Source organism: Etheostoma spectabile, chromosome 23 (genome assembly GCF_008692095.1).
Source record: "Etheostoma spectabile isolate EspeVRDwgs_2016 chromosome 23, UIUC_Espe_1.0, whole genome shotgun sequence".
Lineage (NCBI taxonomy): Eukaryota > Metazoa > Chordata > Actinopteri > Perciformes > Percidae > Etheostoma > Etheostoma spectabile.
In genome coordinates this window covers 14,657,174-14,679,216 of record NC_045755.1, presented here as the reverse complement: position 1 = coordinate 14,679,216, position 22,043 = coordinate 14,657,174, and the positions used below count along the sequence as shown (strand labels likewise).

Here is a 22,043-nt window from a genome sequence, read left to right as displayed (position 1 = left end):
TTTAAAAAAACGCTAAATAAGCAAACCGTCGGATCCAACAAAGTTGTAAATGGTTCACACGTTATCTACCTTCAATCCAACTTGGACGTACGGGTGGGCAATATGGAATGAAATTAAATATCACAATATTTTTGACCAAATACCTAAATATTGATAACGCTATTGCAGTGTTGACGGTTGGTCCTTTTACAAAATATTCACACAATGAGATTTTTGATAAATAATCAACAGTAATGTGGATATAATGGCTAAGTGGGTAAAGGCAAATAATAGAATAGCTAGAACAGTGTGGTAGGTTCAGAAAGTGACATCACTTTACTGTAATGCAGCCTTTAACCCTCATGTTGTCCTCGGGTCAAATTGACCCGTTTTCCTATATCAATGTTCTTTTTAATTCCCCAAAATAACCTGATTGATTCCACACAACGCTCTTTGGAAAGTACACATCTCTACTTTCATTAATTTTGGGGTGTAAAAAAATAACTGTAAAACTAAAGTTAATAAGTTAGTGTTACGTAGTGTTAAACGTCACAAAAAGTGACAAGCATTGCGAAAAAATCATCAAAAGTAATGAAAAAAGGCACAAAAACCTAAAGAAAAAGTTAAACATTGATAAAAAGTGTTGATTTTCAATTTTGACGGGAAGACAACACAAGGGTTAAAACAAGGAAAAGACAACACTTGTGTCATATTATATTACGATATCCAAAATCTAAGACGGTATCTATTCTCCTATCACGATATCGATATAATATCAATATAATGCCCAGCTCTAATTGGACGTCAACAGAAGATTCCTCAAGATGTTATTTAACGTGGGTGTTGTTATTTTTAGGTTGGGTTGTTTTTAAGTTTTAAATTTGATTTCCCAACACCCACACTGTAGGCAGCCAGCCTACGAGCACTGCAGAGCTGCTGGCCTAACAGAAGAACTTTTTTTTTAAATCTCTGACAAGCCAATACAAATATATTTTGGATTACATTACAAGAGGCTTATTTTAAAATGAAGTTGGTTGATCACCATGTTAAACAACAACAAAAAGCTGAGGTTTTTCATACCTATTTTTTTTTTTTAAATGTCATTTAATTAATATTGGTGTATTGTCTCAGTGTACCACATGGGTCTTATAAGCTTCAGTAGCTGTCTGTTGGTTCTGTCATCTGGTCTCTAACTGAATAAAGTCCCTTGATATTCGTTACACTGTACTGTTGGCACTGAATGGGCTAGGGAAGGATTTAGAGGCCAATTTAAATGTCACATTCTCCATTTCCGAGCCAAGCTTGCTGCTTCAACTGGCAGGGAAGAATGTGGTAACATCCCAGACCCTTTTTTTTTTTCTGGAAAACCACACTTCTAAATCCCAGAGAATGTCTCTTCTATTTCTTTCTTTCTTTTCTTTCTCTTCTATTTCTTTTTTTTTATCCTTAGTTTCTTTGTCTTTTTCTATCTGTCTCATTTTTGTCTGTCTTTCTTTTTGTTGCCACAGTCATGGTTGCTAAAACAAGCGTGTTGTCTGTCTGAGTCACTCTGGCCATCTTCCCTTAGGCTCCTCTCTTGCTGGCACTGATGTCATCAGCCAGCGCCACACATGCACCATCAGAGGAGGAAAAAGTGTCTGTTTCCATTCACACGATCCACAGACAGCTTTTAAGGAGTGGTGGACTACAGTCTGCTCTCTGTGCTATTGTGGTCATGGGAAACCATTGCAAGATCAGCCTACTATTACGGACAGATTTACACATATGTGATGCAACATAATGACGCTGTTTATTTCATCATGGTTCATATAGTAATCCATTTCCCTTTTAAAATATTACTCTTAACAAAGAAGATGAGTAACAGGTTCAAACTCACTTTTACAGAGAGGAATGTGGATGAATGCATGGATTTTTGCTGTTGAGTGGTTAATTTTACATCTGACAGGCAGACAGACCCCTCTCCAGCCAGTAGCTGGTCCTAATCTTTTTATGGACCTGGATTTGTTCTGGTGAGCTCCTCCCTGCTGACTGGAGTAATGGCTGATGGCAAAATAGGAGGAGATGAAAGGGAAAGATGAATGTGTGAACTTAATACCCTCTGTCTCACGCTGTTGTTCTCAGTAACGAGAAGGACCGCTCTGTGATTTAGCGTTTTTAGCGTTATTAGCCTTGATATTAGACAGCGGATCAGCAGCATATTATTGCAGTGTTTGTTTATCTATGACCTTTGGAAGAAGGGGCGAGGAAGCGTGAGGTGGCCCTGGAGAAGCCAGATAAGGAGCGAGTGAAGCTAGCTGACTAGCTGGTTGATACTTGATCAGCAGCAGGAATGAATATTTCACTGCTCACAAGGCTAAGACACTGAAGCAACAACATCCACCTCTCAGAGAGTGTTTCTGTCTGTCAGTGCGTGTATTCCCAACATTATTTGTGTTTGTTTGTGATAGTTTATTTTCTGTCTTGTTCCACTGCACTGAGTCTGCTGCTCCAGCTAAATAATTTACAGGTTACATGTTGAGTTGGAGAATACTCTCAAAACTGCAAGGATAAGGTGTTGAGTGGAAAGAAGCAGGAATTTGGCAGACTCCTCAAATTACAGCTATATATACAGCTAATTCATAAAGCATTGCTCATGGGTCAGATTTTTTTTTCTCACACTGCAGATACTGGGAGTCTCTGTGCACCTTTGGGTGTCTTCCACCAGTGAAGACCCAGACCATCAGAACAAAAACCCCTTTGTCTCTCTAAAAGTGTCCTGTTACTGAGTGACTCCGTAATCATACATCACCTTTTTGAAGGCTGGCAATGTTAATGTTCTTCTTGCGGCACCTGCAACTTTATTCAATATTGATATGGGTGGGGGGGAGATTTCAGCTGTATTGGTGCCATTATTCACATTATTTCGCTGATCAGGTCGTGACATAATCAATCCACATAAATATCCACATAAATTACAGTTTCTTAGTGTCATTTTAAAATGCAGTTTTCGTTATCTGTTACATACATGAATCTTGGGGACTGCCAACTTAGTTTTAAGGGGCCACAGCAATCCCTGATCTCATGTTACCTTACATAAAAATGTATACCAATAAATAACACAATGGGTTACACAGTTTTTAAATCTGGGGAAATGAAAGCATTGACTGTTTACATGCACATAAAATTACGGTTTTTGCGCTTATTTGGAAAAAGGCGATATTCTGACTAAGGTGTTTACATGGCTAATGAAAATAAATATTCCACTAATATTCCCATTTACATGTAGTACAGTTTTCCAATGGTGGCATACCTGTTGGACCGTGCAAACAGAGTGTCCCTCTTACATTCCTTCAACCAGCTTTTTGAATAGGTTGGCCTAGAGATGTGTGTGCATGACTAAAAACCTGTTGATATCCAAGTTTTTGATAATGTTTAAAAGTAGCTGTGTTTCTCCTTATCCCGTCTACAGCCTTGAAAACTGTTGGCTGGTTGGTTTGTGTACAACAACCATAGCAACGCACAGAGTTGAACATAAGCCATAAACAGGCAAGAGTTGGTAAACAATTGAGACACATATTCCAAATGCGCTGTATACATGTCCAAAGAATACCTCTATAACCTCAATAATACCGGAATATCCTACGTCTTAATCGGAAAATGCTTTATTCGGAAAAAAGCCTTATTCGGAATATCCAACGGGAATACGCTGTTTCCATGAGCTGTATCGAATTCTGCATATTGTTATATTCAGATTACTAGTGGAATATTGGTGTGCATGTAAACATACTCTGTGATACTCAATATCAGCAGGTTTCCTGAGTTCAAGTATCAGCATTGGTATCCAGGTACAAATAGATGGAACAGTGCTAACCTATTTGGTATCCGATCAATGTCTTACTGTTGCTTATACTTCCTATGGTGTGAGAGTTGTTTTTTCAATATTCTACATTATAGTTAGTTTTTAGGGCAAGGTGTTCCTTAACATCTTTTGGTTCCAATAATATATGCATAACATCAAACTATCAGATGAAGAAAGATGGCGTTGAATGCTTTGTCAGATTCTTAGTCTTGTTTACTTATTCTTTGATCTGATAGTTTGTGTAAATAATGGAAGTTTTTTGATGTATCTAATAAAGAAGTAGGGACACAAATTTAAGCATTGTAATGTTATCAGTGCTGAAAATCAGGTATTGAATTGCCAGAATAATTTCAAGTGATACTCAGCACTATTGTGATTTGAGCAGAGTTGCACACATCCCCCACAGGGTATTAAAATACTAAAGCTTTTAGTCTATTGTCTTGGCCATGATCATCCGGTCACTCTGTCACTTATGTGTTTTGGTTATGTAGGTCTAATCTTTGATCTGTCTCTTTTACAGATTGACACATATTGCAAGTGTGTGAGAGATTAGCCAAGTAGATAGATTAAGCCTTCCTGTACTCTGTATTTATTTAAAAAGTGAGTGTTAAAGTGGAGCTGCAAAATGGGCTGCAAAGTAACCGTATGAGGCACTAGCAACTGCCAATGTACGCCAGGAAACAAGCTGTTTTTGGCACTGCCGGGCTCAGATTTCTATTATAAGTGTGACTTAATTATGGAGAGATAGAGGAGTTGCCGTTATTCTGCCATGCTTTGAGTTTGTAACTTACTGATACCAGGTCAACAAAGTAACTTCAGCTAATATCATTCATCACTCACTACTGGACCAAATTGGTTTTTACTTTTGTCACTTACATACAAATGCATGTGAAGATAGGGCCCAGGTTGAAAAATACTGAAATTCCCCTTTAACACTACTACCAACTAGCTCAGATCTAGTACTACTCTAGTGCTTTACCTGTTTTACTGCAGCATTGCAAGACCACAAACCACAATGACTGTTTTCTTGGAGTTCCAACGTGATATAGATTAATACCAGGAGGACGAACAGTATTAGACACATAATACAGATTGAAGGGCGTGTTGCTCTTGACAGCTAGAGAATGTAAAATGAATACTCTCCATGTTTTAAGATATTCAATTAGACTGGTTTGCGGAGATGCACAGGTCAATATTCCATTTAGTATCTGCCTTCTCTTCTAACTATTAATCCATTATCAAACACTTGGGTCATTGACCCTGAGTTTGTGTGTTCAAGTCTATTTACATAATCTAAAAATCTTATGGGCTAAACACGCATAATCACTACAGAATACAGGGACCCTATATACACGCACCATTTCCCCAAGACACTGAGATTATAAATATCAATACCTAGGGGTATGCCAAAAAATCGATTCAAGCTCTACCTATTCAAAATTGATTCATAGTATTCCAAAAATCGATTCATATTATTATTTAATTTTTTCTTTTTGTAATGGCGTTTGTACTGCCACATGGGGAAATTAACTACATGTACATACTCTGAATCGTTTTTAAAAAAGTGAGAATCATTTTTAAATCGTTCTCCCCTTTCAATACTGGCTCATACCTTTTTAATTTAAGGTGAGTTTTGGCACCTTATCATCTGATGCAGAGTGAGGCTTGACTACACCTCGTTCTTGTTGTGGACACCGTCTTGCATGGCTCTCACAAACGCCTATTTACCCCGAGCACCGACATATAATATACTGTCAGACCGAGGCCTTTACCTCACCTTCACTTTGCAATCTTGTCTGCTCCTTTACCGTCTTTAAATCCTCTATTATGTCTTTACCTTGATCCTCCCTTACCCTGTCATTATCAGATTAAATTGTTACTATGGAAACAAACAAATAAGTACAGTTAACAACAAAGCTTAAATGAAGAGAAACCATATTTTTCTGAAAGCGGGTTTCAGTTTATGGAGGATTTATTTTCATACTTGTAGCTGGGTTAATTGTCTCGTAGTATGTTGAAGCAACAGCAATCTGTAACCCTAAATCATAGGCTTATTTTTGAGTGTGCTAATAAAAAGATGTGGCTTTTTTCCTAAATATAATTCACTCTCAATGGTTATTGCCTGATATTCAATATAAACATGTCTCTGTGTGTCTGTCTTTATTTTACATATTTATTCCCATCCACTACACCAAGCGTAACAGTTGGGGTTTGTTTGTTTGTCCAGCTTTGACAAGAATCTTTCTATAAATATCCCCATGGTTAAAGCTGCACTTCTTCTCATCTGTGTCTCGTAGGTTTGCTAAGAACTTGTCTCCAGACAAGATCAACCTGAGCACCCTGAAGGGTGAGGGCCAGCTGACCAACCTGGAGCTGGATGAGGAGGTTCTCCAGAGCTTGCTGGACCTGCCCACCTGGCTGGCCATCAACCGTGTGGAATGCAACAAGGCCGCCATCAGGGTGAGGGACACTGGCATATGTTCACTTTGTTGAACTCTCTCAGACAGTTGGATGAGAGAATTGCTACCACTCTAATAGCTGTACATTGAATGCAAATCTACAGTCTGCAGATTGCTATCTTAGCCTAGCATAAAGACTGGAAACAGGAGGACAGAGCCAGGCTCTGTCCAAAGGTAACAAAGTCTACCTACAAGCACCTCTACAGCTCACTAGTTTATATGTTATATCTCTATTTCCTGTCCAGACACAGCAACGTCCTTTGCTGGCAACTGTGGAGAGCCAAGCAATATTTCAATGCAAAACGGCGAATTGTTGTTGTTACTCTTCTATTTTTGTATGTATTAAACAAATTAGAAATTATGTGTTAATTAGTGTTTCCCCCAGTTTTTCAGTCTTTATGATAAGCTAAGCTAACCGGCTGCTGGCTATAGCTTAATATTTAACAGATATAAAAGTTATATCCATCTTGTAACTGCCAAAAAAGTGAATAAGCATATTTACCAAATTCCCAACTTTTGTTAAAACAAAATTATATATTATCTGTTCCTTTGCACTACACTTTGCTGGAGCTGTCTGATCCCCCCTATGTGGTCATGGTCATCATTTAATTGCCATGTATAAGAGCAGACTCTGACACACCCTGGAAACTGTGAATAGAGCAGTAATTTCCATCATGACTGGACTTTTATTCAGACCAAGGTCCACTTTCCACCTCTTCTTTTATTCCTCCACCTCATTTTTCTCTCATTTCTTCCTTTGTTCATTTCTCAACCTTTTCCATACACATCTGCCATCCTGTTTGTATCCACATTTTGTTGGTCACTCCTCCTCCTTTTGCTGTCTTTCCTCTAAGTTGGTCTGCTGGCTTGAAATAAGTAGTCTCTTGTATTTATTCAACACAATTGCTGTGTCATTCACAGTGTGTGTTGCTTGCATCTGCAATACCCACATCACTTATGTTAAGGGCGTGTGGAGCGTCAGAACCATTGAACTGAACCATGAAACTGTTGAATTGAAACCCGTGGTACCGCCTGGCTCCAGTTTAATGTGCATTGCAGTGTTTATTGTAAAATTGGTTACAGAAAAGAGAACAGATGTATATCTCACTTCCTCATACGTTAGATACCCTTCTCTTATTCGTGTCTTCCTGTTAGACAGGAGTTGCTTTATTGATTACTCATAACACTCATTGAAACTGCAATAAATGTTTCTGCTATGATGATTCAAAGTGACAGGTCAGAGTCAACACCCCCAGCTGGCACCTCCTAGCAATTGTATGACAGAGGCAAGGCAAATGTGTCTCTAATTCAATTAGAGACACAAATCCTCTGATTCTTGATTCATGACTTCTCAAAGAACAAGCCACTCTGTGGAAAGAACTGCAAATGAACATAAGCATTTAATCTCTTTTTATATGTAATTTGACACAGACTTGAATCAAGAGGCTGAATGTTGAGGATTAATGCCGCAAAATTGAACGAGTTGCCAGTCAGTCTAGACTCATTGATTTCTTTTTCTTCCTTCATCTCTGAGCAAACTTGCTTGCTGTTTTTTTACTTGATTTAATTCTGTGCCGTACAGTTGCATTTCTTTTGATATGTACTGTACATCTCATTGAATGGGAATTGGGAACAGTAAAAGGCCACATGCTTGCTGTAGGGATCATAATGCTGGTAGGCTGAACAGCTAAGCCACTGTTGTGTTTTCATTCACAGATACCATGGACAAAGTTGAAGACTCACCCAATCTCTTTGGTAAGTTTCTACTACTAAACGTGTTGGTCACATAATCCAAACTTGTCTTTGAGAAGTTTTTTTTTTGCCTACATTTGATTTCATTTAAGTCATTGAATTTTACAAATAAGTACCAAAAATTTACAAAAAAAAAAAAACTTATTTGGGATTTCTAGTATAATAGAACGACATGTACTCCTGCGTAATTTACTTATTGTCCATCACAATGTAAAGAGCAGGAACTTGTAATAGTAGCCGTCATCGTAGGTCACTCTGATTGCGTAGAGATTTACAACACGCTGTCTCCAGTCTCCAGCTGCACCACAGCTGCATTGGTCGTGGCTATCGTTGCCCACATTGTCCCAGGTTGACACCATCCTTTGGCTGTTTATCATCAGGGACACCACGGAGTTGGGCTGTCTGGAGTTGTTGTTGTTATACGTGGTGTAGCTGAAGTAGTACATCCCCCAGACCATGGCGGTGAAGATGCCAGTGGCGGGGTTGTAGCCACCGCCGATGTTGGGGAGGATTTTTTAGTGTTTCGGTGGTGTGTCTTGTTGAAAAGGACCAATTGAGCTTCCTAAAGCAGCGGTGAACGCCATCTTTGACATGCTCACAGATGTGATGTCAGCGAGTTTCTTCAGCTGCTCATCCTGAGCCTTGTTTATCTTCCAAAGCTACTCTACCAGGCTTTTGTAGGACTACGAGTAGACTTTGACAGTGGCAATTTTTCTGTCATAAAGCAAGCCACATTTCCGGGTCACGGCTGCGAGCTTCTCCTTCATGGCTACCATCTCACTAAGCAGGGCACCGGTGTCAGGTTGGCAGACTGCCATGCTGGTCCCAATCCCCAGGGGGCTGTAATTCCCATTGCACAGGCAGCTAGAAACCAACAACAACAGGAGAAACATACGCTCCATTTTTGAACACTTGTCTACACAAAATCTGGATATTGCATGTGGTTCTCACTCCTCCATATATATAACACAAAACTATAACCTATACTATAACAATGTGGATGCTCCGCCAACCTTCTCACCGTGGATACAGTCACAAAGTCACCATATTTAAGTAGCTCTTGCAATTCCTGTTGTTGTAGCAAAGCATCTTTGCTGGGGAATCAGGGGAACAAAAAGCTATAGCCAATATACATAACAAATATAACGTTTAGAATGATTATTACTACCACATAATACAAGGGAATTTTATTAAAAGGCAGCACAATAGCACTTCTGTAATCTGCTTTTAGTCACTATACTGTAGAACACAACGTTATCACACCACCAACAATACCAAGGAATATTATATAACAGTGTGAAAAGGAAGAGGCTACTGCCTCAAGGTGGTACTTATAAAAATGTTGTGTCAAGAGTTTTAATTAATTTGAGAATAGCAACTGCATAATTAATGGAATTTCAATGTGTTTTATCCTGCTGGACAGGCTGCTATTTATGTGTAAGTGATATGTAGGCGCCTTCCACATCTCTAGTGGCAAAGGGCTAAGCAAGCTGCAACAACCTATTATATCAATTCAACTACACTGTAAATGTCAAACTTGCAAAAATGCTCTTTTCTATTATAACATTGTGATCGGCTGACTGACGCATATCTTTCAATAAGGAAAACACAAGAATGAGGTGCTGAATTAGATAACGAACATTAAGACAAAACAGTAGTAAATAGGTTGATGGAGATGGCCGCAGCAGCCGGCCACTGTGAATGACGGTCTACTACAGAATCAAAAGCTAAGAAAATCATTTCATGAAGACATTGGTTGTCGGTTGTAAAGTTAAGGCCTTGACTTGATTGCAGACCCTGGATAAAGTGGTGATGGAGATGAGTACCTGTGATGAGCCCCGTCCGCCCAATGGCCCGTCTCCCATAGCAACAGCCTCAGGACAAAGGTGAGCACTGCAGTGTTTTTTTTTTTTTTTTTTTTTTTTTGTAACTCCATTATCTACATTTAGGTGAAGAGTCTCCAAAGAAGAAGAAGAAGACATACTTTGTTAATTCCGCAAGGGGAAATTACATTTTTTCACTCTGTTTTTAGTTACACACATTACACACTGGCCCAAAATGCACACAAATTTGCCCAGGACCTATACATTCACAATTAGAGAAATGTCAGATGTCAGTGAGAAGGCTGCTCATGGACAGGCGTTTTATGTTATGAAAGGTGCTATGGATTGGCATTTTATGTTATGAAAGGTGCTATATAAATCATGTAGTATTATTATTATTATTATTATTATTATTTATATTATTATTATTTTTATTTCCTTGCCTGGACTGAAATAATTTGGTTCTGCTGGTTTGATTTGATACAGTTGAAAATCTAACATATGAACACGTTTATAATCAGTGACATTTCATTTAATGAAATGCCGAGATCCGCCTGATGATGTGAAACACGTCACCTCTTCCGGTGGATCTCGGCAGACCTCTGTGCACTGGCGCCACAGAGGGAAGCCAGACACCGTTCATCGAAATGCACTTCCCCCACAAAGATGAATCCTCTGGCAAAGTTTCCCTTTAACTGCTTTGTACTGTGATACTTAAATTTCTCGGCAGGTGATCAATAAAGTTCATCTTAACATCGGTGTGAAAAGAAAATGTAAGGTTTTTTTCATCTTCCAGAAAAGGAACATGACAGACAGTTTTTAACTACTGAATTAAAAAATCAGTATCCTTGTAGGTTCAGTGTCATATTTAGTATTTGAACTTGTAATTATATATAGTACTGTCAAACAATTAACATATTTAATCGCAATAATGTCAGAGTTAACTTAATTGCATATTTTTATCTATTCTAAATTTCCCTTGATTTCTCTTTGACGCTTTATTTTTTTTCTCATTTTAATGCTCTTATCAACATGGAAAAGTGGATTGGCTTGCTTTGTGCAAATGTTTTCTTATTGCAAAAAACGTTGGCATATACTTTAATTTCACAATAACATTCTCACTTGGAGCAAATAATCTCTCACCCGGTGTAACTCTGTCCATCAATAATCCATCCACAATCTTATTGGCATCCATTTCGGCGTCTCGCGTTCACCATCCACTCAAAATGTAACGTTACTACTCTTTGGCCGGCTCGCAAGCCCAAACAAGTTTGTTCAGCATGCCTGTTTTGTTTCCGGTCTAACAGCCGGTGTGTGTATTTTTTCTAATGTTGCTAGTATAAAAGTTTGCTAGGCCAAAAAGAACGTTAATCTTGCAATAAAAAAAATTGACGCCGTTAAAATGGGTTTTCGTTAACGCGTTTAATTGACAGCACTAGAAATGTATTTCCCCCTGTCGCTAGGCACTACTTATCCCCTTGTTTACCTTACTTTCTCTCTACCTGTCTGTCTCCCTTGTAGTGAATATGGCTTTGCTGAGAAGGTGGTAGAGGGGATGTCACTGTCCATCAACTCCATCGTCATCAGGATCAGTGCCAAGGCCTTTAACGCCTCCTTTGAGCTCTCCCAGCTGCAGGTCTACAGTGTCAACACCAGCTGGACCATCAGTGACCTGCGATTCACCCGCATCCAGGACCCTCAGAGGGGAGAGGTGTGTGTTTTATTTTATTAGTTTCGAAAATGACGAGGGGTTGTGTCAACCATAGTTGTTTTTTTTAACATACTACCATGCCTGTCTGGTCCAGATCCTGACGTTCAAAGAGATCAGCTGGCAGATGATTCGTATTGAGGCTGACGCCATCCAGAGCGCTGAGCATGAGATGTTGAGTGCCCCAATTCGCCTCATCACCAACCAGTCCAAGATCAGAGTCACTCTCAAGAGACGGGTCAGTCACAAACACAGACACATGCATCCTTTTAAGATTCGTTCACTATGAAATTTTAAGGACCAGGCTTGTTACCCACACCGCTCTAAGCAACTTCTTTTCCACTGTGAACATGGATCCCTCTGTGTGACCTGACAGGCTGCAGGGCCAACAGCAGTGATTCATCAACTGGCCAGTGTGTGTTTAAATAAAAATAAAATAAAAAAAACTCTATTAATATCTGATGCGGAGATTAAATACAATGCAGCATAAAGCACACAAAGACTTTGTTTGATCTCTTAGAAAGTTATTAACCCTATTTGTTTCCTCTGGCATTTTATCAAAGGGCTCAAATGTATTCTCTCCCAAATTTGCTTGTCTGATATTCTGTTTTGTGATTTACCTGTTAAAGAACATGTGACTTGTTGTAGCTATTAATAGTCAAGAAAAAGCAGTTCAGTACAGTTTCAGTTCATATCCTTCCATCTATCCATGCATCCATTCATCATCAACCGCTTATCCACGGTCAGAGGTTCCCTGATGGATTTTATAAAGAGAAATACCTAGTGTGATGTTACATTAATGGGAGCTTCTCAGGCTACCTTCACCTGCATAATGCATGTTTATACCAACGGCTCTACCTGATACAGATTAAGGACTGTAACGTGGTGGCCTCCAAGCTGATTCTGATCCTGGACGACCTGCTCTGGGTGCTGACAGACTCCCAGCTCAAAGCCATGGTGCAGTATGCCAAGTCTCTCAGCGAGGCCATGGAGAAGTCCGCACAGCAGAGGAAGAGCATGGCCACAGAAGACCAGGTACACACCACACATGACTGACTCACACAGATATCCAGAAACACAGAGACTTTGTCCCAGACAAACTTCACATGTTGATTTCTCTCCCACTTTCAGTATCCCCTTAACATTTCCCCTCCCTCTCCCTGTCACTGCCCTATGTTCACCCTCTGTGGATAAGCCAAGTCGTTGTATGATGGTTTGTCCTTGTGTCCATGGATATCTTGTCTGCCCCTATATCTGTCCGGCTTCTGCCTACACCATCTTTGTCTAGCTCTATTGCTGTTAGTGTCTTTCATTCTGTCCTATTTCTTTTTAGTGTGCTTCCTAAACACATGCACTTAAAAACATCTATTTACATTGATCACCCACAAAACTTCACGCGTATACAGTCCCACAAAACATATACATATAATTTGTTTTCTGTTGTGAACAATGTGTTTTCTGTTGTTTGGTCTGATACACCACCTGCTGGTAGAATTGAGTATTGCATGATTCAGCTGTTGAATTAACCATGAAAATAAAATACTTAACATTAACCCACCACCATTAACAATATTACAAGACTATATATATATATAGTCTTGTAATATTATATTATATAATATATATTATATATTATATATATATATATATATATATATATATATATATATATATATCTATCAAGTATAGCAAAGCCCTAAAAACACTGCATCAACAACAGCACATCGTCTAAAACTTCCAACACTAATCACCGTATCTGTGCTTTTTTGTGTGTGTGCGCATCTGTGTTCACCAGGTGTCATCAGCACCACCCACAGCCCAGCAGGTGCGTACCCAGCAGGCGTCCACTGCAGCTGACCAGAATGCAACTATGGCCAAGCTGTTCAGCGCCTACGACGTATGCGAGACGTCCCACCACCTGCAGATCACACACCTCGACCTGCACATCTGTGATGACATCCATGTTAAGGACAAAGGTAGCATATGCACAGATCTACATATGCTCTACATTGTGGTGTGCATTTATCCAAATGCGTACATGCTGTAAGGTACACAGAAATGTCACAGGTAGGGCATGTGATACATGAATGTACATTACATTTTTTTCTTTAGTTAAACCACAGAGATTAGTACACCAAACTGTTTTTAAAAAACATTTTACTGGAAAGCTTTGACTCTATTTTTCTGTCTTCCGTCTGTGCAGTGAGCAATAAAAGGATAACGGGTGGGGCCATGCAGCTTTCCTTCAGCTCCATTACTCTGGACTACTACCCTTTCCACAGAGCAGGTATGGATTCTGTAACACTTCTGCATACTACTTTATGCAATGCTTCCTGCATCTTCACTATAAACTCATAGCAAGTTTTATTGGCTTTGAATTAGGTCAAAATGTTTTAGAGCAGAAGCTAGGGTAGCTTCTCAACTTCTCTTATGCTGACACACCTCATTGAGTGTGGTCTTGTTTCATCTCTATTTCCCATTTTTCCATTTCTGTTCTAGTTTTTCTCCTATTCTTATAATATTGCCTTTTGTGTCCCTCCATCTTCCAAACATTCTGCTTGTGCTTTTTTGTCCACGTTTGTTGTTTTTATTTTCATTTGCAACAAATGTAGGAATACTATAGGTGTAACCAAACAAATCCTTGATTTCCAATGCTTTTAAAAGTAATTACATCAAAGGATGATGATAAAAAATATTATTATAAATACTACAAAAACGAGTAACCATATAGAAAGGAAAAGTATACAATTAAGAACTATAAAGTAACTTGTTAAGCAGAACAAGAACCTTGAGATGCACCTTGGGAATGTTCAGTTCCCTATAAAATCAAAAAAATGACGGACGTTCAACTTACCTAAACCAATTCTACTCTCTGACCGCTCCAGGTGACTGTTGTGCGCACTGGATGCACTACAGCGAGGCCACCAAGACCAGAGAGGGCTGGGCACGGAGTCTGCTGGATGAGTTCAAGTCCAACGTGGAGATGCTAAAGAGTGCGGTTCGAGACCACCAAGGCTCGGCCCCTGCTCACAGTTCCCCACAACACGGTAAACACACACGCCTCAGGGTGTACATTTTTGTTGTATCTCCTTGCACACAAACAGCACATCATCCCTGTGGATTTTCTGTCCTCCAGTGTCCCTTAAGGACGATGGGTATTGGCTTCTAGGAAGTCAGGAGAGAACAGGAGGAGGAGTAGGGCTTAGGGAGGCAGATGGAGAACTCCTAGAGTGGAGCCCACACACACAGCCTCCGGCCCAGTGCTGTTGGTGCCTAGAGCCAGGTACCCCGGTGCGTTTGCGCACATCTGGGTGCGGTGATACACACCTTTTGCAAAGGGTTCCTCTTTGGAGTACTGAGGTTGCCCAGTTTGTCTCCATCTTTGTCATTCTATTTTCAATTTCTCGATCCTTCCATCTCTCTTTCTTTTTCTCCAGGTAAAATAAGCACCTCTTCCAGCGCTTCCTTCAGTCCTCCTCCCCCTCAAACCCCCAAGACCCAGCTCATGTCCAGCTCTGTGGTTCTCAGGATGGCTGACTTCAGCATCTACCAGGTCACTACAGACACACTCTGGCTTACAAATCCTCCATGTATGGAATCACTGAGACTACATATCTGTTCACTGCTAACTTTGAGTGATAGTTTCTGTGTCTTTTTGTTTTTTGCAGGTGTCAACAGCAGACCAGCGTCGCTCCAGCCCCAAGACCATGATCTCCTGCAATAAGAAGGCCTTGTACCTTCCCGCAGAGATGCCAGCCATACATGTTGAGTTCACAGAGTACTACTTCCCCGATGGAAAAGACTATCCCAGTAAGACTTCTGTGTTTTAGCATCTAATTTTAGAAAAGTTAATCTTAATTAGTAGGTCGTGAGCTGTTTTTATACACCAGGCCCACTGTTCTGGCTGCAACCTTTTATCTCTCACCTCCTTTTTGGATCTATTCAGGCCATTAATTCAGCTTTGGGGAAGTCATTGACTGCTGTGTGGCTGAGAAGACATTGATTTTCCGAAGTACGCCCAGTGTTCTGAATGAGGAATCACCCAATTTATTCATGTTATGGATTTCTCACAAATTCCCTCCATTAGGAAACATTCTATGAACACTTTTCTTTTTAATCTTTTTTTGGCAAGAAAGTGAAAATTGTTCTTTCTTGTGTTTCCTCTCTTTGTGATTTTTCTGATGTCCTCCTCTACATGACTACAACACCTGTTCTCTTCCACATTCCCCATTTCCTCCCGCTCATCTAGTCCCGTGTCCGAACCTGTACATCCAGCTGAATGCCCTGCAGCTGGTTCTGGATCCTCGCAGCCTGGTGTGGATCAACCTTTTCACCCTCGACCTCAGGCAGAGTCTGGAGCAGTTCATGGAGGTCTACAAGCTCAGCGACTCGCAGAAACCTGAAGAGCATGTTGACATCAAGGTTGATGGCCTCATGCTTAAGGTGAGGTGGAATGCAGAAACCTTTGTTCAGGTTTAAAGTGTGGAATGAAGTCTTGCGTACTTAAGTTTTTTTTGGTGTTTTCTACTCCCCATTAGCTGGTGATTCCGACTGATTGGGACGCCTCCTGTCCCGCTGATCTGCCTCGCTCCATTTCAGTGCAGACCTCAGAAATGGTGGCCACAAACACCCGGCAGCCGGCTAACTGCACCCGCTCCCACCTCGAGTCCTTGTTGCAGGCCTTTGAAGAGGAGCCCTTCTTCTCTTCCTGTTTCTCCTCCTTCCCTCGCTCCTCCTCCTCCTTACCCCTTCTCCATCCCGTCTTCCAGCGCCACGCTCACGAACAAGACACCAAGCTTCATGAAATCTACCGGGGCCTGGTGGTGCCAACGTTGGGCACAGACGCCCTCAAGATGCCAGCCGCCTCTGACTTTTGGGCGTTGCATTTTGCCCAGTTCTGGGTGGATTACGAAGGCACCCGCGGAGGCAAGGGGCGACCGCAGCCCTTTGTGGACTCCTTCCCTCTTACCATGTGGGCAAGTCAGCCTGCAAAGATTGTCCAGCACCAGGAGAAGCTCAGAGGTGGTTTGTCCAGAAGCACGTCAGGAGAGACTGTCGCACGTCTGCAGAGGAAACGTTTATTAAAGGACTATTACAGTACTGATGGTGCTGCAGCATCAGCACACGATTCAACACTGCCTTCCAGGAACGGACTTCATAAACCCCTCTCATTGGAAAGCCCGCCTTCCTCCTCCTCCTCTTCTTTGTCATCATCAAGTAAAGAAGCAGATGTGCATGTATTGGTGCATGTGCAGAAGCCTCTTAGTGCTCAGGTATTTTTTTCATCCACAATATACAATATACATTACTCTTTAACTGGTGAATGTGTAAAGCCACAACTTGAATATCAATGTGTGAGTCTGTCATGTTGATTGTTTTGGTTATTGCTCATCAGATTTGTAATTAAACATGTGGGAGTGTTGCATCACACCCCAAGGGTGCAAAGATTTAGTGAAGGACAATTTTACTGCTGCCTTTTAGTGTTAAAATGAAACAAAAGTTGATTGATAAATACATTTTTAGGTAATTTATCAAATATGGAAAACATTTGCTGGTTCCACCGTATAAAATGATGTGTGTGTGTCTCTGTGTGTCTGTGTTGTCCAGGTGAGCCACCGGCAGTATGTTTTTCTGATGCATCTTCAGCGCAGTATCAAAGCCCTACAACAGACACTACAGCAGGATCTGGAGGAAATGGGCTCCAAGAAAGACCGCAAGGATGCGTCTCAGCATCTTGCAAACCACCAGCCCTTCACTGTCTGCCTGGGTCTCCTGCTGAAAAGCGCAGAGGTGTCCCTGCTCCTGAAGCCCATCCCCCAGCCTGAGGGTTCACGATCACCTCTGGGGTCCGAGCTCTCCCCCTCAGAGAGCCGGGGAACTCTGGAGCCCGGGAGCGATGCAGGTGAGGGGGTAGAGAAGGGGAGTGATGGAGCTGGATCTGGGTCCGAAGGAGGTGCACCCAGAGGGGCATACACCGTAGACCAGCTGTTATGTGGTGGTAGCTCTGAGGGTGGAGCCTTGCATGGTCCTGCCCCTCTCATCCCCAACTCTACGCGTCCTGACTCAAATCACAAAGCCTCGCAGGACGAGAGGACTTCAGCTAAGAACTCTGGGAGGCGGAGTTCAGATGAAGGGGGCGAGGCAGTAGTGGATGGGTTGCCTGGAAGTGAAGATATTATAGCTGGACTAGATACTAAAACTCAAACGGGTGACCCCCTGTCAGACTGGAGCGACAAAGACAAGGCTGCAGCCGCCAAGATGCCTCAGTCAATATCCAGGTATTCACTCAATCCAGGTTTATCACTCAAAAAGACAGTGTCATCACCACTGAGAGCTGACACAACTCTACTAAATTAATATCACACTCTTGCACTAAGTCAGTGCTATAAAAAAGGCCATCAACAGATCTGTGCATTTAAGTTTTTATAATTTACATACATTACATTTGGCATTGGGAACAGTACCAAAAATATTTAATCTGTACCTTCAGAAATTTTAAATTTTTTTCTTATTCTTAACTTAACAAATCAGTCACTTAACTGGAAAATGTATAGCCATTTTAATGCTAAATATTTGCTTGATTCATTGTGACTACCGCAATGATTTGCTGCTTTTGTCTCTTCTTAAATGATTGTAAATCTAATATAATTGGATTTTGACAACAACAGAAAATTCGAAGAAGGCACTAGGGATTTCAACTCCGTAATTAAATAAACTGTCAATATTGTTTTGATTTAATTGTTTAGTCTATGAAAAGTAAAAAATAAAATAAAATATTTGAAAATGCCCATCACCAGTTCTAAGAGCTCATGGTGACATCTTTAAATCTTGTGTTGTCTGATCAACAGTCTAAAAGCCCAAAGATGATCACTCTACAGTGATATAAAAACTGAAAGTCCTCTGATATTGGAGACTGAAACCAACAAATATCTAGTGTTTTTGCTTAATTAAATGAATGAAACTATAACCAATTGTTGACTGTTTCAGCTTTTGCTACACAAATATTCGTAATTGACAGATGGATCAATAAATTGCAGCCCTTAAAAGATCATGAGCATATCATCCTGGGAATTGTCAATTTTTTTTATTTTTATTTTTTTACTATAACTGAATCAAAATATTATACCTCTGTGCTTCATTGTTGATGATGAATCTCATGACTGAGTCTCTCTCTAATTTAATCTGTCTATTCCTGAACACAAGAGCTGTGTGTTGATCACCCACATGACTTTGTCTGTATGAATGTTGTTCAGACTTCGCACGCGTCTCTGACATTCTGAATGTTGGTATGTCAAGCTGCTATGTCTTCCTGTGTGTATTGTCTCATCTACTGTCCGTCAGCGTTTCCTATTCTTGTCTTTTTGTTATCTCATTCACTTCCTTTTCTGCCTCTTGACCTTTGCTTTGACCCGTGTGCGTGCGTGTGTGTGTGCGTGTGCGTGTGTGTGTGTGTATGTGTGTTTCTCTCTACCAAGGAAAGGAAGTTTGTCTGTGGTTTCTGATTTCCTCAGCTCCTCAAACTCGAACAGATCCACCTCCCTATATTCCATGTCCAACATGTAAGGCACTGGATCTGTGATTAGCCGTATTAATGTGTGTGTGTTTACGTACGATGTGTGTATGTGTGAGTTTGTCTTTGTAATTGTGATCCTTAGATGAATATAAATCAGTGCGAACATGTGTATGTAAATTCCCTGTGGGCATGCATTTGCATGTGTGCAAGACACCCCGGTACACGTCAGTCTGTGTTAAATGAGTCCTGTGTTTGGTGTGTACGTGGTGATGGTAAAGATCCAAAAACAAAGCTCCTTCTTTGTGAAACTCTTCTCTTTTTTTTTCTTTTTTTTTAGCCTTGTGTTCTCAGTCTGTTGGGAGCCACTTTAATTTTGTCGGTTGTGATTTTTCTTTAGATCGTTTCTTGCGCTTTGGGAGGATAGTACACTTGGTACATGACCTCAAACTACACCACATAAAGGACTGAAGCAATATTTAATTCATAGTTTGATGAGTACGCCTGGTCAGCTCTCTGAGAGCGCAGCAGGCTCTGCTCAATGTCGGCATAAGAGCAAATCTATATCAGATATGACAAAATAAAAGCACTGGCCCTCTTTTTTTCAATCAATGCCGCTGCCAATCAGCCATTCATTTAAAATCAATGGCATGCATGGACAGTGTTGCTCAGCAGATTTTGAACTATACAGAAAGAAATGTTTGAAATGATCTGCCTCTCACACACTCCATTTCTTTTGTGTGTGTGTGTTAGTGGTCGTTTGATGCGGGACCGCTCCCAGTCCAGTTTCTCCGTGTCCTATAAGAACATGAAGAAGAGCCCGTCCCTGCAGTCGCTGGACAACATCTCTATAGACAGCTACCTGATGGAGGATGGGGACACGTACAGTCTGCTAGAGAGAGGTGGAGCAAACATGAATGCATTCTTACACACATATGAACAGCAACTGCTTTTTTTTTTTTTTTTTTGCACATATGTACAATTGTCCATGGACCTTTTTGGACAAACATGCCAATGCAGGGTTGTAACATTTATGAAGCAGAACATAATTTCTTTACATATGAAAAAATAAAAACATTAAATCTGTGGGGCTTTTTTAAAATAACAAATAGTAAATTAAGTTTTAATTTCATCACCAGTGTCATTGTTCTGTAGCTTCGGTGACCTCCTTGTTTAGAGGTTGATACTAAAGATAAAATAACAAATACACATACACACTGGTAGGCAAATATTGACCAGAGGGTGGCAGCATTGTTCTGCTATGTCAGTAATGTGCAGTGTTACAGTGTAAGCTACTTTAGTCTCATGGTGTTTTGATAAAACCTGAACATGCATAAAAGGCAGAGTCAAATTTGTGTTTTCTCTCTGTAAGTAATATGTGTTTATTGTTATGTGCGCTGCAGATGACGTGTCCATGTCAGGCTTCAAGGACGCCATCAGCGAACAGAGTGCCACTGAGAGCGCCACCGAAGCAGTGATTGGTCAGGAACAGGAGGGAGGTGTGTCCCCCGACACTGTCAGTGCGACCTCCCAGAGCATCGACGATCCCACCAAAGATCTAGTAAGATACCAGAAGTTTGAGGATTCCAGAAGTTTGGAAATAACACAAAATCTCTGGTCGACTCATAACGCCACATTATTTAGTTTGATGTTGTGGCTCTCATCTCATGTACTGTAATACTTCTCACTGTGATAATAATATTTACTGTAACTATGGATTTGTAATCTCTGAAATCATTCTGGCCGTACAATATACTATGTACAATAAGAGAGTTAGGAATTTACAGTAAAAAAAGTATAGAAACCCTGCCACACAGAATATGATGATTGTTCTTGTTTGTTCCTTTCCTCCAGGTGTCAGTGCTGGTGTTGAAGGTGCAGTCGGTGTGTGTGGGCATGGAGGCGTTTGGCGAGAGCACGGCCGTGGCTCTGGAGGTGGGCCAGGTCACACCCACCCAGCTGGGCAATGTCAGCCTGAGACAGTACCTCAGCAACCGCAGCCTGGGTAAGAAGATGTCTGCATACATGATTTATTGTTCTCTGCAACTTAGTGTGAAATATGGTGCTTTTTATTTGATGGATTGCAGTTATAATAGGCCTTTTCATTGTATGACAATTCTATTCAACCATGGTCTTATTTGTTTCCAGAATTGATATCAAGGTTGATTTGACAGAAATGGGGTATAAATATTCAACACATGTACTTTTAAGAAACATTCCACAACAGATAGCTGGAAGTTATGCGTTGGTCTCAAGGTTTACCAGTTTACTAGTAAACGCAACATTTAGTCCCGTCTGTGTTGTTTTTCAGACAACAGCAGTGACCAGTGCTAGTTGGTGCTAGTTGGTGTCTGTTAGCTCACAGGGCTCTAGAGTGCGACTAACATTTTTCCTCTAGGTCGCACCGGGGCCCCTAACGTCCTCGCATCCGCGAGCAGTGTTGTTTATATCGATATGGTTTAATTTTGCGTGACCCATTTCTTCTGTAAAGCCGTGCCTGTGTTAGTATCTCTCCTCTTACTCTCTGTGCAGCCCCGCCCCCATCACTCACACACGGCCCCCCCAGCAACACGGAGAGACACAGCGGCCGCCGGTCCACAGTTTAAATTATTATTAACACAACTGTATATTGTTAAGCAGGAAAGGCAAACCTGTATTTGTACAGAAGAAGTTATCAAATGCAACTAACTTCAGTTCGTAGAGTAACACGTGTAAGACGGAGCCTGCCGGACCCATTCATAATGAGTCAGCCGTCACTCTGAGTACGTCCATCGCACTCCCCCTCTCCCTACCTCTTTTAATCAGTTATTGTTGAAAACAAGTGAAGGAGCTTTCACAGAGATACATCAACATAAACTTCAACATAAGAGGAATGTAGCACAATATGGATGTGAAAGCAGTTATAAATAGCCTATGTGAGTATAAAATTTGTTTTGGTGAAATCAATCAAAAAATCGTGATAGTTAATCGGGAT

At 40.8% G+C, this 22,043-nt stretch overlaps 1 protein-coding gene across 4 annotated transcripts in view; it reads left to right on the top strand.

The window, feature by feature from the left end:
- The window catches only part of bltp3b (bridge-like lipid transfer protein family member 3B), a 34,896-nt gene that overhangs the window by 5,460 nt on the left and 7,393 nt on the right, over nt 1–22,043 (top strand). For 2 of the 4 annotated variants that reach the window (XM_032504583.1, XM_032504581.1), the window contains exons 2-19: nt 6,115–6,277; nt 7,993–8,031; nt 9,823–9,914; nt 11,373–11,562; nt 11,657–11,797; nt 12,427–12,594; nt 13,355–13,535; nt 13,763–13,846; nt 14,445–14,606; nt 14,997–15,112; nt 15,228–15,369; nt 15,809–16,002; nt 16,098–16,832; nt 17,167–17,837; nt 19,035–19,118; nt 19,823–19,971; nt 20,473–20,630; nt 20,924–21,074. In XM_032504583.1, coding sequence (XP_032360474.1) covers nt 6,115–6,277; nt 7,993–8,031; nt 9,823–9,914; nt 11,373–11,562; nt 11,657–11,797; nt 12,427–12,594; nt 13,355–13,535; nt 13,763–13,846; nt 14,445–14,606; nt 14,997–15,112; nt 15,228–15,369; nt 15,809–16,002; nt 16,098–16,832; nt 17,167–17,837; nt 19,035–19,118; nt 19,823–19,971; nt 20,473–20,630; nt 20,924–21,074 — 3,620 coding nt within the window. The remainder of the gene's footprint in view (nt 1–6,114; nt 6,278–7,992; nt 8,032–9,822; nt 9,915–11,372; nt 11,563–11,656; nt 11,798–12,426; nt 12,595–13,354; nt 13,536–13,762; nt 13,847–14,444; nt 14,607–14,996; nt 15,113–15,227; nt 15,370–15,808; nt 16,003–16,097; nt 16,833–17,166; nt 17,838–19,034; nt 19,119–19,822; nt 19,972–20,472; nt 20,631–20,923; nt 21,075–22,043) is intronic. The other 2 variants (XM_032504585.1, XM_032504584.1) reach the window with 1 other exon arrangement.